Raw genomic sequence first — 16,363 nt, 5'->3', positions numbered from 1 at the left:
AGGTTTTGGTAAAATCACAAACTATGAATTTTCATATCTTATTAATTACAATTGAATATAAACAGCATTGTTCAGGTTATGTTGTTATTATGATAAAAAAATTGTTATAAACTATTTAAATATGTGAAATTTATTTGAGTAATTTTTGAGTGATCGCATAAACAATATCCAAACTTATAAACTTTCACATTCATAATATTAATTGGTTGAAAACCTATAGAAAAATATAAGTAAGATATAATAATTATTTTTTTTAAACTCGTCATAATGAATTAAGGACTACGTTTTGCAAAGTTCATTCAGTATTATGTACACCATGTAATAACATCATTAGGAAAAGTATAGCTTGAAATAGAATGATAAAAGAACATGCTGCACTGACATCGCAAGATGTGGGATAATGGCAAGAATCACCCTATTTTCAAAATAATAGTTTCCGATTTTAATATAACTATTGTAAAATAAGTTTTTTATACAATTAGTAATGAGCAGTTGTATTATTATGGATTTGTTGTTGTCATCTTACAGATCCTTTACAATAAAAATCTTGTAAGGAAATCTATGGAGTATTTTATTTTAATTAACAGCTTGGATCCATTATTTTACTTTTATTTATTAATATCATAAAAGTTCCTTTATGTTTAAAATAAATCGTTATGGATCAATTAGTTAAGATGTAATTTTTAAAACTTTGCAAGATTATGTAAACTTACTTTTGCACAGATAGAAATGAGTACTCACCGAAATTACCTATATTTTAATGTGATTTACGGTCACTAAAGCATCGACGTACCGTACTTTCGGCAAATCATTTAATCAAGATCTGCACAAAACAATTTTCGAATTACAGAAATAAATTATGCATCTGTCAATCAGTCAGATGCAATTTATAATCTTCGCACTTTTATTTCACAACACAGCTATTCAAAGTCCCTTGAAAATTAATTAAGTAGTAGATATTGTAATAAGTTCTATTAAGTTGCGATTCTAAGCAATAATGGTTTCAAAAAAACTAATTTAAGGTTATTTCTTTAATTTCCTTGAAAATGCAAAATGCACTTTCGAATTCGACGAAACGCAGTAATCGCTTTATTGTGAACTGAATTAAATTTAGAATATCAGCTAACGCTGTCTCTTTCATCCATGAAGAGAAAATGTATTTATGTTCTTGTTTGCCATTTGTATTCAGCTATGATAGAAAGTTGGAAAATAACGTGCACCAATAAATGGAAATGGAACAAGCTTTTAAAAAATGGATTTCGAGAAATAGCTTGGCTGAATAAATTTAGATTCTATTTCCCACCTGAAAGTGTTTCGCAAAACATTGGGTTCAAATTAATTTAAATCAAATATGTATGTATGTATCACAAGACAAAAAATTAATATCGACTGATACTGATCACTGTTTTTCTGATACGATCAAAAAAATAGAAATTAAACTGTGAGTACTTATTAAACCTATTGTTCTAATAATATTAAAGCATTTATAATGTAAGTACCTACCTAGCAGTATGGGTATAAAACTGCTAAATCAAGTTCAAAGGAATGTAAAGAATCCATTCCACGCAGAATTTGCTAGAAGTCGCCGAAATGAAACCTGGCAACACAATTACATTTTTCAAAAAAAAAATAACCAAAAGGTCGACGACGTTAGCCAACTCATCGGTCTATTTGACGTAAAATTAGAGATTATGTTTGTTTTCCGGTCATAAATGTTATGAATTCGGCTTTATTTATTGCAAGATAGATAATATATAACCACAATAAACATGGAGGTACAATATCTCGTGTTGTTACTGAGCTTAATCTGGCATGGAACTGATGCGATTATGTGGAGCTTGGCGCCGAACACACACAAGTGTTTGAAAGAAGAATTACACGCCAACGTGTTAGTTGCAGGAGAATATGATGTGACAGAAATACAGGGGCAAAGAGTTGACTATATTGTGAGTATAATTTCTGACATAACCAAAAATGTTTGTAATATTCAAACGCCATGGCTTATGTACACCACTAGATATTTATCGTTTAGGATACAAACAAAAAATTTACAGAGAAATATTTGAAAATGAAAAAATGTAGGTACTACTTTTTTGAAAATAGACATTTTTTTTTGTAAACAGGAATAAACGAACAGTGTAACTCAAAAAAAAGACAGAAACAATAATGATTTCAATTATTACAGATTAAAGACTCGAAGGGGCACATCTTATCACAGAAAGATACAGTAACAAAGGGAAAGTTCTCATTCGTCACAGAGAATTATGATATGTTTGAAGTTTGCTTTATATCTAAAGTACCATCAGGTAATTTTATTTCGGAACTAACTGAATAATTCTTTAATATTTTAATTTTAATAAAGGTTCTTTAGATTAGTTTAGAAAGTACATAGAGATCAGCATAGAAAAGTAGGTCACAGTTTACTGCTACTTAATATACCTTCTGATGTTTTAAGTATTACGAGTCTAAGTAAAACACTAGTCTGCAAAGGCATTTGCTCAAATAGCCTTTCTGATGATCTACCCCGTAGATATTTTTAATAGACAGATTATAATGTTGAGCAGGAAAAGATTACTCTAGTTAGTACTATAGGACCAGTTAGTTATGATCGGCTGGTTACTTCAAAGTCCCAGCAATGCCAATGCTGTCATCTATCACCAAATCATATGACTATTTCAATGCAGTACTAACCAGGATGGTGGGCCCTTATGTGGACTGATAATACATCCTACCACTAGTAAAAAAACATATACAGCATAATTAACCATTAATTTAAATACCCTTTTCACCAGGGCTTGAAGGGTTTTCTTTTAATAATATTTGTGTTGATCGAAGTTATGTACACAAATAAACAAGAACCAACCCCATAATTTATAGGTGCAACAATGTTGTGTAAATCTGTGTAGGCCTCTCCTATCTCTTGTCCCTCAAAGCAATCAAGCCTTCTGATTTCACTAACAGAAGTCATAATCGAAATATGTTATTGGTATCCAAATCTAGCCTTGTTGCTGCTATTATTTCCCTTATAAAGGCATTGCATTGCAACTGCTATTATTTCCCTTCTAAATGCATTCTCAGGTCAGCTATTCTCTATCAGCAGTGAAGTTGATGAGATCAAATAGCTGTAATTGATACAAAAAAAATTAAAACAGAAAATCTATTGGCCATTTAGATCTCATTCTTGCAACACCTGATGTCTTATTGTGGGTAGCAAAGTGCTAGCCGGCTGTTCCAGATATAATTCATCATCATAATCAACAACGGCCCCCAGTCGTCCACTGCTGTACATAGGCCTCTCCCAATCCCCACCACTGAGCCCTTATATAATTCACTTAACTGATATAGTATAGAAAAGGTTTTTTTTTACTTAGCTGGGGACTATACTTTTAATACTGTATAAACTATTATATGTATGTATGTATATGTATATGTGATTTTGTATATATGTAGATATACTTTTTTTGTATGTATTCGTAACCTAATATAAATTTCATTGCACCTACCACTATTTACTCTGCACTACCTTTGGTTGACTGTTAGAGAATGCCTTAAGCATTAAGTCCGCCAATGTTAATTTTAATTAAAATACAAAATAAATAAATATACTTATACCCTACGTTCAAATTATAAAATGTTTGCTGTCTTGCCTTTTAAAGGTGATACTATTAGTTTATTGGTTTGCTATGCTATGATATGCAACTGAAAATTCGACAAGTGCAAAGAATAACATTGTAATTCAGTTTTAGGTAAATATGATTTACAATGTTATTTTTTCTATGTTTCAATATTATTTTATCCGAAGAAACATAATATAGCTAGCCAGTAATGTTATATTGTTTTTTATTGTCTATTTCTGAGCAGCCTCTTTCTGAGAAGGCTTTGGCTTTAAAACGAAACATCTTTAATTAATCAAAAACTTTTTATCTATTTATTTATGTAATGTAAGAGTTTGTCTGATATTGTGGGCTTGTTGATATCTATTGATCATCAAAAATCTGCTCTAGCCTATTCTTCTCCATCACAATCTCAGATTGTAGCTTTGAAACTGTTATGATTTTGTTGTTGTTGTGGCATTCATTTTATTATATACTGGGTTTTTCTTGATTCAAAATCGTCCATTCAAGTAGTTTTGTTAAAAATATTTGATTCTTCATATTTATGATGAATTACTTCACCTTTCGTCATTATGCATTGCAGTGTTTTCAGGTACTTAAATGAACTCTTCTCTGATGGTAGGTAGTGTCAATAGTAAGCCTGATTATTTAAATTTCTCATATATTTTTTCAGAAAGAAGAGGTATTCCACATCAAGTAAGCTTAGATATTAAAATCGGCATAGAAGCAAAGACTTATGAAGGGGTAAGTTAAAATATTAGTTAATCATGAAAGCAAAATATTTCCATTATTATAGTGTTCCATTATATATATAATTAAACAGAAGAAAATCATTGAAATTATGTCTCCAAACTAAAATGATACAAGTCACGCTTGCAAATGGAACTAACTATAATAAATTCAACATATTATTTCTAAAAAATAGAGATAAAAATAAAATAAAAAGTACAATTTATAGAGACTAGACAAATGACTCATTAAACACCATAATAACACAAATAATGAAACATCTGTGTAAAGAATTTTTATTATTGCTCAAATGTTGTTTTAAGAAACTTCAGAATGGCTAACATTAATGATATCACAATATTCTTTATTTTGGTGCAAATTAAACATATTTTATTAAAAACCCATATTTTCAAATTGATTGTTTTAAAATCAACTCGAATATAACTATCAACTTTATCTTCATCAGTTAAAGTTTATTTTTGCTTTTTTCTGTTAGTTAAGGGTATCTTTATTTGATTCTTTATTACTAGTGTTATGTATACATTTAAATATATAATTATATTATCTGCCAGTAATGAAAAATTACTTGTTCTAATTCTTTAACTGTATGTATTTCTGCCATAGAAGAAAGTTAATTCTCAGTTAGTAGTTGACATTATGTATGCTTATTTCCGCTTTTTAATTTTGTCTTTATATTTCTTTATTATCGGTAAACCAACTTGGGCCTCCAGAGTCGTTGGGTAATGTTTGTGTTTTGGTTTGAAAATGAACTATCTAACAAACAGCTAATAATTACGCAACTAATTAGTACGTCGGGGAAAAATAACTTAGAATTAACAAATTAAAAAAAAAACTTTTGTAGTTGTTCTGTTTCCAGCCAATTTTCTTTATTTGTAGTACTTATTAATTAGTATAATATGTATAGCTGCATGTGTTTTTTTTAAATATTAACCCAATGACATTCTCGATAAAATTTGGTTGTAAACCGTTCATTTCGAACAATCCATTGCCCAATCTTAGCCCATCTTCTTCTTCTCTATATATAAAAATGAATTGCTGTTTGTTAGTCTCGCTAAAACTCGAGAACGGCCTGACCGATTTGGCTAATTTTGGTCTTGAATTATTTGTGTAAGTCCAGGGAAGGTTTAAAAGGTGACAAAATATTAAAAAGCTCGGAATTATATTAAAACAAACAATTTTGTTTTTCCTTTGATGTGTCCCATTGATGTGTCTTTTATTTATCGATTGAGGCACTACGAGGGTCAGCTAGTAATATAATAAAATTTAAACCAACTGTATGCTTTGTGCATTGATTGTATCATCTTAATTACGATGCTTAAGTATTGCTTAGTGAATTAGTCTTGCATATATTTATACATCTACTAGAAAACAAAATATCATTTATTCACACAAAATTGTATGTTCTACTAAGACCTTGATTTCGTGTCAAGCTGACTGAGCTGAATGAATGTTATTGGTTTAATATTTGTTTTAAGCCTGTTGCACATGAGGAAAACTCCTAAAAATTAGTACTATTTATATAATTATTACCTTTTTGTACATTAAATAGCATTTGCATGTTTGATTGATTTAGATTAAATTAAGTAAATATTACTGATTTTGTTAGAATGAAAGCACTAGTGTTTAACATGATGATGTGAAAATATCTACATAAAAAAATCAGGTAATGTTCTCTTAAATGATGTAATAACAAAACAGTGTCTAAGAGAAAGATGAGAATTTAAAATTACCGACTTCTCTTTGGAATAAAGTTCCCAACGAATAATGCTTCAATTTCACTTCCTAAGTGCAGTGACATATCATTGGAAAGATGTTTATTGAGTATTTTAATTAAATTACTAATAATTTATCACATTTCTAGAAATTTGGTATCTTAACTGAATACTAGTTTAGTTATCTAAATCAAATCGTTCGAGTTATGAAGCTGTGTTCAAAAAGTTATAGCGTCAAGATACTGCCTAAGTACTTTTACTATGCTAATCTTTTTTATATACAGATCGGGGAGGCTGCAAAATTGAAGCCAATGGAAGTGGAACTGAAGAGACTAGAAGACCTATCAGAAGCTATCGTTCAAGATTTCACACTAATGAGGAAAAGAGAAGAAGAAATGAGAGATACCAATGGTAATGGTTCTTTTGTACTTTATGTCTAATAAATGTGGTAGAGACATATCTTATATTTGACGAGTGTTTAGATGATATTTAACTTGAACTAAATGATTTGAGCTTGAATTATGTCGTCGTGGTCTAAAGGATAAGACGCCGAGTGCACTCGTTTTGAGCGATGCGACCGTGTCGGTGTTCGAATCCCGCAGGCGGGTACCAATTTTTGTAATGAAATACGCACTTCACATATTATTATGTTCAAGAATGATTTCCACGGCGTAGAGAGAGATAGAGAGTATTCTTTATTGTACACCAAAAAACACATAAACAGTGCGATACATTAAATACAAAAAAGTACAATTGGCGGTCTTATCGCTAAGAGCGATCTCTTCCTGACAACCATCAGGTGGACAAAAATCATTTGGAAACGAATTACGCGCGGTTTACCAATCCAGTGAAATACATATACACATACATATATCCCTAAATATACATACAATTAATACACAATGTATTGTAATATAATAATTATTATTAAAAAAAAATAGGGATAATAGGAATAAGGATAAATAGGGATAATGAGGAAAAATAGGGCGTAGGAATAACGTCGGGAAATTAATATTAATTCCGTAAAAAAATAATTGTTGGTAGGCCGTCGATCAGCTCACTTAAAGGATGGAACAGCCGCTGTACTGTAAAACTGAAATCTAGAACTCATGTCTCAAGGTTACGGTATATTACGCTGTTGAGGTCTATGGGTTCCTGTAATGACATAACGTCAAATGGACCCCGTTTTCGTCCACTATTGATTCGGTTTGTTATATCCGGATGTTATATTTTTATTGTTTTAAACCACATATTTTATTCATTCTTGTATACAGATTTTGTTTATTAAAAGTATAAAATTTACACGAAACTTATTAATGTTGGCCATTTTCCAATTACAGCACAAGAGCGCATTATGCGGCATAATGCTCAACTAAGCTTCAGCATAATTCGGCATTGTGCGTCACTGAGTCGCATTATGCTCTGTAATTGAAAGACTACCATTAATTAACCATTACTTAATGGTAGTTTTCCAATTACAGAGCGCTCTTGTGCTGTAATTGGAAAACGGCCGTTTTCTTCCAACAAAACCACTAACGTGTTGCACAGCAGTCTGTGTGGCAGACATGAGCAAAACGATACGAGAAATAAAAGCTTAAGATATTTTATTTGAAGTAGATATCAATAAATATTTTGCTATTATGTCGCTGTAACTCAACTCACCTTAAAAAATAAATGCAGTAAACATTATTTTATTTTGTTTCAGAATCAACGAATAATAGAGTTTTATTCTTCAGTATATTCTCGATGGCGTGCCTCTTGGGTCTGGCCACCTGGCAAGTCCTGTACCTTCGCAGGTTCTTCAAAGCAAAGAAGCTAATTGAGTAATTAAGTAACAATACGCGAGTAACGTCTTGATGAAACTGTGTTGATTCGATTCTGTTTTTTTTTTTTTTACTTCGTTTTTGTTATAATCTGTGGTAGTTTATATTATAGTGTGCAGTTTTTTCGCAACACTGGGAACACTCCTCTGGTGACTTAAAATTTGCGACATTAGATCTTAAATTGTTTAATATTAGTGAACTATTAAATGTTTGGAATAGTTAATGCAGTAATTTCCTAATTTTTTTTTTAATTATTATTTGTTGTAAATGATCGCGTTTTGTGTCTGCAAATGTAAAATAAAGTCTATTTGGAATAATAGTAATAATAATTTTATTTTTTAAATATAGTATAGATATAGTATCAGCAACATTAAGCGTCTGTACGGTCACACATTGAAATAAAATTTTCATCACTGATAGACTGATTCCTATTGAATGCCCTCGTCTATATGACGTGCTATTTTACTGGATTTTTTTTACGGTAGACAGCGGCTTGGTTTCACCCGTCATTGCTGACTTCCATGAGCGACGGTAACCACTCACCATCAGGCGGGCCGTATGCTCGTCTGCCTACAAGGGCCATAAAAATATATAAAATATTACATCTTATTAATTTTATATTATCTAATCGAAGCTTAGTACTGTTTAGATAATATTTGGAGGGTATTTTTAATTAACCAAAATTTGATATGATATAAATTAGTTATATAGATAAAAAAAACTATATACTCGAGTCTAATTTTATTTTTAAATATACCCCATTAAACATCGCCTGCAGAAATTAATCTCATAGAAGCGCGCACACAGACATCGCTCACGGCCACTAACTCACATTCACAAAGTTATTCGAAAAACGTAGAAATGATAAATTTATTTAAGTTAATGAGCGTTTTTATTCTCTGAATAAACCGTCATTTTAAAACTAGCAGTGGTATATCGGTGGTAGATTCTGCGAAGCACTGCTCTTGCTAGGGCCAGTGTTAGCAACACTCCCGGTTTGAGCCCCGTGAGCTCATCTACACGACAAGAAACTGAAATAGCATCAAGGCTATCAGCATAGGTAGGGAAAAAAAGCGAGGTAGTCGTGTATGTGTACTTATAATATGGTGACAATACGTAAATAACAAACTCGAATCAGTTTATTAGTGTTTACGTCTGTTCTTCCTTCAACAAGTGCCCCGACCACGACACGTCCTATTCCTGTTTCTATCCATATTCCTATCCATTTTACCTTTTTGCATAAGCCGGAGTGGACGGCCCTACCCTGGCTGTAACAGAGCGTAGCTATAAAAATGAAGTAGGTACTTTTCTTCTGTGTACAACGTACTCTGTGCTTTTTGCCACAAGCTAGGACTTCCCCTTGTGCTGTTAGTACCTACACGAAACATGCTTACCTACGCATGTTTAACATAGACTAACAGGAGAATCAAATCTGGACCCGTAATAGTCGTTACGACGACTAATTTTCACAATATGTCACTAAGATCAAGTAAACTTAGGCGAATATATGTTTTTTTCTTTAAATTATTCAGAGAAAGTCCTATAAACAAAGTAACCAAGAATTTTCTAGAATAAATTCTAACTAGAACTGCCAATGGAGGTCAGTTTAAGGCAATTGTTCGTTGAACTTTTTTTTTAAGTCTGACATTATTTTATGCTACACTCCTTGCTTTACGATTAAGTTATTATATAACGCATATATTTTATATTTAAACTAGAGGTGGGTCGCTAATTCATAACAAGATGGCCCAAAGAATATAGAATTTATCAAAATACAAAATGAACACACAACAAAATATGAAATATTGTGAAACAGAAACATAGTGAGTGTATGATAAAAAAGTTGTATTTATATATTTTAATATTAATCGCAGGACAACCAAATCACAAAATATCATATATTATTAAAGACGGAATGTAAAAAAATATAAATATATAAATAAGAAGTAAGAAAATAAAACATTACATATAAAAATAAAATTTTCTTTTGTAACGGACAATATAATTTTTATAAGTATAAGAGGAATTTCATTAAGTATGTTATACCAATACTGTTGTATGGCTTCCACGTAATTTATTTGTAAAAACTGTTCACATTAAATTAGTACAGATTGCACCACATTATATTATTTCTATATTGACATAATTTATTCTCCTTATATACAATAAAGCCCACTGTGTGGACTTTGAAATGCATCTAAAACAGCGCAAACTCTGTGATATTTACTAACTGCGTCAATTTTCACTCGTATCAATCTCACGGTATCTAGGAACGTACGGAATCCACGCCAGTTCTCTCTAGCATTAAAACCTAAATAAGATTTGTGATCGGTTAGTCTTATCAAAGGGGAGAATAGTCTAGTTGTACGGTGAGATGTTTGACGCCGGCTTCCCTGAAGATCCTCGCGACCTGGTCCGTCACGTATCGGGGGTCCACCTCGCGGGCCACCTCGAGCTTCATGGCACCAACGTGAATTTCACTGCAAAGAGTCCAAAAGTGCGGTTCCTGGACAGCATGCACGCCGGCCAGGCCCACGACGCGCGTGTAGAGACTGGGCAACGCGCGCTCCAGAGAGGTCGGAGTCCGTTGCATGAGCACCCCGGCCGAGTCCCGCACTAGGGGTATGACACTCGCGGCGATCAGAAGCGCGATTGCCATTGAACAGATCGGATCGGCTCGCATCCATCCGAACGTCTGCATGAGGATGGCGGACACTATGACGCCGACGGAGCCGAGGGTGTCGGCCAGAACGTGAAGGAACACCCCTCTCATGATGGCCGAACCCGCACCGGTGTGCACTTCGTCGTCGTGCGAATGCCCGTGGTGGTTGTGCGAATGTCCGTGCCCGCCGTGGGAGTGACCATGGCCGTGTCCATGACCGTGGTGGAACGCGTATATGCCCACCAGGTTCACGAGGAATCCGAGCACCGATACAACCAGCAAACGCTCATGTTTTACCTGAAAGTAAAATAGAAATTACTTTATATTGTCATTTTGAAGTTTAACCTGCGTCTGTTACACTATCAAGCAGTCTTAGCAACTATTGTAGTTAAAACGAAGGCCGTTCCGCAACATCGATTTATTTTGAAATGGTTCTGCCAATAGTTACTTATTTACAACCGTTCATATTTCATAGGCGATAGGGCATAGAAGCTTTAACTCTTGGGTAATTTTTAAAACGTTTTTATTAGCTCGACTTGTACATGTCTATAATTTTGAGTAAACTTCACAACGCGCGATTATCTTAATAATTTTGACACGTATCAAGAACCGATGAAAATACTTTAATTATATTACTTTGACCTTATATTTTTGTTTGGTTTGTTCTTAGTGTGTGCATATAAATTTTTAATTAATTAATTATATTTATATAATTGACTATATAAATCGGTAACCCTAATTACGTTGCGATTTTTCGCATGCGATTCATTTTGTGATTTATAGGCCTATGTCATGTCCCGCCAAAAAACGAAGTCAACCAATTTCAATGTTGCTCGATGAAAAAATAACAATCCAAAAATACGCATTTTTAAAATTCATTTTATTGGACGAATACAATAAAATTACACAATGATAATGAATTGATCACGTACTGTAGTTCAATTTAGGCACGTGTTTTCACTGAAGACGTCGTCTGATACCGTTAGCGCTGGACAATGGCGTCAAAAAATACGTGACAATATCTAAGTTTGGTTACGTAAATACGTACTATTTGTTAACGTAACGTAAATTTTGCAATGTAATTACGAAAACATTTTCAAATCTTGTGTCGGAAATACGTTCTCGTTCTCTTTGATAGACTGTGAGGCAGTGAAAGTTTGAGGAATTAAAAAAAATCAAAGTATTTGCCCAATGTTTCCCTTGTATGTATTCCCTTATTGTTTGCTATGTCGTTTTGCTTTTTTTTTACTAAATAAGCTGATAGCCTTGAGAGGCTATTTCAGCGTAACCTTAACTAGTAGGTGAGCTCACGGAGCTCAAACCTGACGACGTTGCTAACACGAACACTAGCAAGAGCCGTGCATCGTAGAATCTAACACCGGATCGGAAACGCGACCCACTAAGAAGATCTGGCGAGAAACTTAGTGGGCTGTGTCTGTGAGTTAATTTACTCGTCGAGCCCTTCGTCGCAAGCGACAGGTTCGACGAGAACGGTGACCGGTGCTTGAGGTACCTAAAAGCACCGTTAGTGGATCGGGAGGATCCGAAATTACGGATTTTAGGCGACGTCGACTGCTTTCCATTCTGTCCGCTGGATCAGGAATGTAGTTACCGGCGGCCATGACGAGAGGGTTCTCGTGTCGTGCCGCTTTATCGAAGTGGTCGTGTTGCATTTACTTTACAATAAATCAAGTTTTAGTAGTTAGATCAAAACAGAGCACACTTTGTAATTTTAATGTTTAAGTTTATTCCACTAACGTCAATCAGAAAGGACAATGCCCATTTTCTATGGGCGTTTGGGCCCCTAAAAAAAGTTGTCCTGTCATTATGGTTTTAACTTAATTTGATAGACAAAGAAATATCGTTTCATATTCAGAAAACGATTTTTACATTCTCACCCAGGTTTAAGAGAAATCTGTTTTTTTCTGCAGCTAAAATTAAGTTGTTAATTGTTTTCTTCGAAATCAATAATCGCTCTCATAATTATTTACAGTATTAAATAACTTAATTGTGGTTAATGTTGCTAGAAATAAGCCCTTACGTACATTTTATTAATATTATATCCTCATAATAATAATAAAATGAAATTAAAATCCGGAAGCCGGCAACGATATTGTTGTTGTTTTTAAATTCACCAATAAGCAGGCAAAGAGCGTAGCCTATACAGCCTAGTCTGTCGAAGTTATATATTTTTTATGTCAATAAAAAGCCGGTGTATCTCTTTTTATTGCTTTTTGGGAGTTTTGACGTCAACTCGACGAATACCACATTGACTGAGCATGAGCTTACGCAGATCTTTTATACACAATATTACAAATACAAATAATACAAATTACACAATAAACTATTAAAAAAACTTTAAAATAAAAATACAAGTGACGCTTCTCTCGGGTTGCTGCGAAAACTCTCTGATCATAATATATAATAAGAATAGAGTAATGGTAGGCCATTGATATTTTTACTAAGAAGCCTGTGAATTATAAGCATTAGCTATTTTTTTTTAATTTGTTGTTCAAGTCACAAACAACTCTTTCGTTTGACAGCATATAGGTTTGCTATAAGGCTGTATGGGCTAAGCCCTATGCCTATTGGCGAATTTAAAAACTATGGCATGGATAGTTTTGGGATGTTATCAATTAAGTAATTTATTTTTTTGGAAAACAATGCCAGGTTGAAAGAAATGTTGATACATAAACTAAACAACGTGAAAAAATAAGGCATAGTTTTTCAAGTACAAATAGTTTTGACATAAAGTTGGCCCACTTTTGGGCATTGTCCTTTATAATTGATTTTCATTTTCAAGTGAAAAAACTTTAAAATCGCTAGATTAACTTGCATGTAGAAGTCTGCATATTTTGCATTCTTTTCTTCATTTTGGACTCATATCTAAAGGCACAGTAGGAAAACAAGAGAGGTACAACCCAACACTCGATTTAATCTTGCAGACTAGATGCCATTCATTTGAAGTTGCTTGATTAATTAATTTGAAAATGATTAACTATAATTTTTTTTTCTTTAAAATTGAAATGCATTAAGGATATAAAAAAACCACTACAGATGGGCCATTGATGACAATCCACTTTGTATTTGTAAGTGGAAACTCAACCACAGCAACACCACAAATTGATACTACCATATGCTTTGAGCCATAATGTTGAACATGTTAACATAATGCAGTATCTCACAATAAGCACTGCAAAGTATGACATGATTTACTGGTCTGAATCTGTAAAATTGATTAACTTATCACAATAATCCTAATTAAACAATTTTCAATTAACTTTTAGTCATTCAATTGCAACCCATATTTCTTTGTGATAACTGTTTGTCTTTCTACAAAATTATTATGGTCGTAGGTTGTATTTTAAGCATGCACCCTGCCTGCTTTCACCACAATCTGATGATCAACGTGTCTAAAGATTCCAGCAAATATTTAACACCACAGCATGGAGTTCACTCAAATATGCCACAAAAAATAATTTAACACAGTGTGCAGTTTTTATCATTTGTAAGTTGTAGATAAAGTTGATGATGTTTTATCAAGTTTTATTATTATTATATCTAAAAACACTATCTGTATGTTGTGTAATTAATATTGATTGACATTCTTTTTATTTTATAATTATAATTCAAATGCACATTCATGAGCTCCACAGTGTAAAGTCTATTACTCTTTTTTAACTCATTCATAAAGTTCTAGGCTATTATTATTATTATTATTTTTATTGCTTATATGGGTGGACAAGCTCACAGCCCACCTGATGTTAAGTGGTAACTGGAGCCCTTAGACATCAACAACGTAAATGCATCACCCACCTTGAGATATAAGTTCTAAGGTCTCAATATAGTTACAACGGCTGCCCCGCCCTTCAAATCAAAACGCATTACTGCTTTACGACAGAAATAGGCAGGGTGGTGGTACCTACCCGTGCGGACTCACAAGATCTCCTACCACCAGTAGAAAGTAAAGTATTTGAAAAACAAATCTTGACCACTATAACAACAATGAAATAAATAAGGAATTATTGGTAAACTTCTCACCTCTGGTGGCTCTATAGCTCTCTCAACAGCTTCGCTCATAATGAAGAATGCAATAAACAAAAGAAATAATCCATTAACAAATCCAGCTAGTACTTCAGCTCTTGCATAACCATAAGAGAATCTTTCGTTAGACCTCCATTTTGATACCAGTGAAGCTGCCAACCCGGCAACCAGACCCGTGCAGTCGAAAAACATATGGAATGCATCTGATATAAGACCTAAAATAGAAAATGATTTTTAGTTCTGTTTGTTTGAGTTCACAAAACTTATAAACGTGTATATGAAATAAGTTGTATATCAAAGATGTACTGCTGAAACTTAGGAAAATTAATGATACCACAGGCTTAATAGTGATGATGTCTGTTTCCCAATTTTATTAATATACAAGACAATTAATTCTATCTGTTTTGACAATATTAAAAAAGTAGGTTTATCTTATGCTTAAAGTAATATTACTGATGAAAGGTTCTATCTATCTAATATAAGTTTAGGGAAAATAAGTTCATCTTACCTAAGCTGTTTGTCCATACTCCATAAAAGAGCTCTACGAAGGCAAATGATAAATTTAGTAATAAGAAAAGGAATAAATTCCTTGAATTCTTATCGGAATAAATTAACCGGAGCCAATTTTGAAACTTTTCTTTAATCCCGGAGATGGGACCACGGGACGGCCGTGTATCCTTCTGTATAAGTGGTAACATAGTATCTTCAATACTGCCTATTGTCTCGTCACAAACCTCACGTCATTTCATATCGATTCATTCAAAAATCACAAAAATTAAAAAATACACACTGTATACGTGTACCTTACGATCGGTACATAACCTCGACGATTGTAATAATCAGAATATCTGATTTAATATTATTTTTAAAATTAATGTTGATTATGTATTCATTGAAGTTTTCAGGTCGCAATATACATGATCTATTAATATTTTCATTTAATTTTACAAAACTTTAAATTGTTCAGTTGTCGTGACGGCTGACGGTATCAGTGTGCCATTGTCAAAAAATACAAAAATGTCAAATCACTGAAATCTATGTTAAGTCAAATGACATGTCTATAATTTACAAGTTTTTTACAAGTGAACAAAACCAAATACTTTACAGAAACCATTTTTTTTTTCAAATCATAACAGATACGGGAACGGTTGACCTATGTGAGTTAGTCAGTGCAATACATCAATTAAACGCACTAAGAGCCTATCACTCATTATGATTTCATGAAATTCTCTTACTAAATAATAAAATAATTCTAGATTAAAAGTAACTAATTAAAAAAAAAACGACAACTGTTCAGATTTATTTTATTATGTTGTTCAAAAAAAAGTATATAGGATCCGCGGTAGACATTATCTTGTTAAACACCAAGTAAAACGAAGACACTTTTTCATTCCTGATTTAATCAACAATATGCTTAATTCACTTTGACACTTATCGAACCTTACCAGTACGTACAACAATCACTTAATCACATAACGTAACAATAATATAGCAAGTGCACCCGGTAAACCCAGTCGAACGAATGTCGATTGCGTTTTTTTTTCCCTACCTATGCCGATAGCCTTGAGAGGCTATTTCAGCTTCACCCTAACGTTTTTAGGTGCGCTCACGGGGCTCAAACCGGAGATTTGCTAGACTCTAGCAAGAGCAGTGCTTCGCAGAACCACCGGATCGGAAACGCGACCCACTGAGAAGATCCGGCGAGAAACTCAGTAGGCTGTGTCTATGGGTTAATTCGCTGACCGAGTGACCGGGTCC

General features: G+C 33.2%; 3 protein-coding genes across 3 annotated transcripts in view; 1 reads left to right on the top strand and 2 right to left on the bottom strand.

Moving 5' to 3' along the window:
- Positions 1 to 1,089, bottom strand: part of LOC101742160 (steroid hormone receptor ERR1) — a 47,936-nt gene extending 46,847 nt beyond the window's left edge. Inside the window, exon 1 of the mRNA XM_038020327.2 lies at positions 742 to 1,089. The gene's annotated coding sequence lies outside the window, so the exon portion shown is untranslated. The remainder of the gene's footprint in view (positions 1 to 741) is intronic.
- A 553-nt stretch (positions 1,090 to 1,642) lies between these two features.
- Positions 1,643 to 8,218, top strand: LOC733098 (transmembrane trafficking protein; the record flags this gene model as incomplete). The annotated part of the gene is given in 5 exon segments (NM_001047045.1): positions 1,643 to 1,946; positions 2,186 to 2,306; positions 4,288 to 4,358; positions 6,361 to 6,487; positions 7,782 to 8,218. Coding segments are annotated over 5 exon segments (618 nt in total). The 3' UTR covers positions 7,904 to 8,218.
- A 1,509-nt stretch (positions 8,219 to 9,727) lies between these two features.
- Positions 9,728 to 15,712, bottom strand: LOC101741721 (zinc transporter 7). The gene is made up of 3 exons (XM_004927159.5): positions 15,114 to 15,712; positions 14,603 to 14,820; positions 9,728 to 10,858 (listed from the first exon to the last, which is right to left on the bottom strand). The coding sequence occupies exons 1-3, from the start codon at positions 15,301 to 15,303 to the stop codon at positions 10,241 to 10,243; spliced, it is 1,026 nt and encodes a 341-aa protein (XP_004927216.1). The 5' UTR covers positions 15,304 to 15,712; the 3' UTR covers positions 9,728 to 10,240.
- Positions 15,713 to 16,363: the final 651 nt, after the last annotated feature.

Source organism: Bombyx mori, chromosome 25, assembly GCF_030269925.1.
Source record: "Bombyx mori chromosome 25, ASM3026992v2".
NCBI lineage: Eukaryota > Metazoa > Arthropoda > Insecta > Lepidoptera > Bombycidae > Bombyx > Bombyx mori.
Note: the sequence above shows the minus strand (reverse complement) of the source record. Positions and strands in the feature narration are given on the sequence as shown.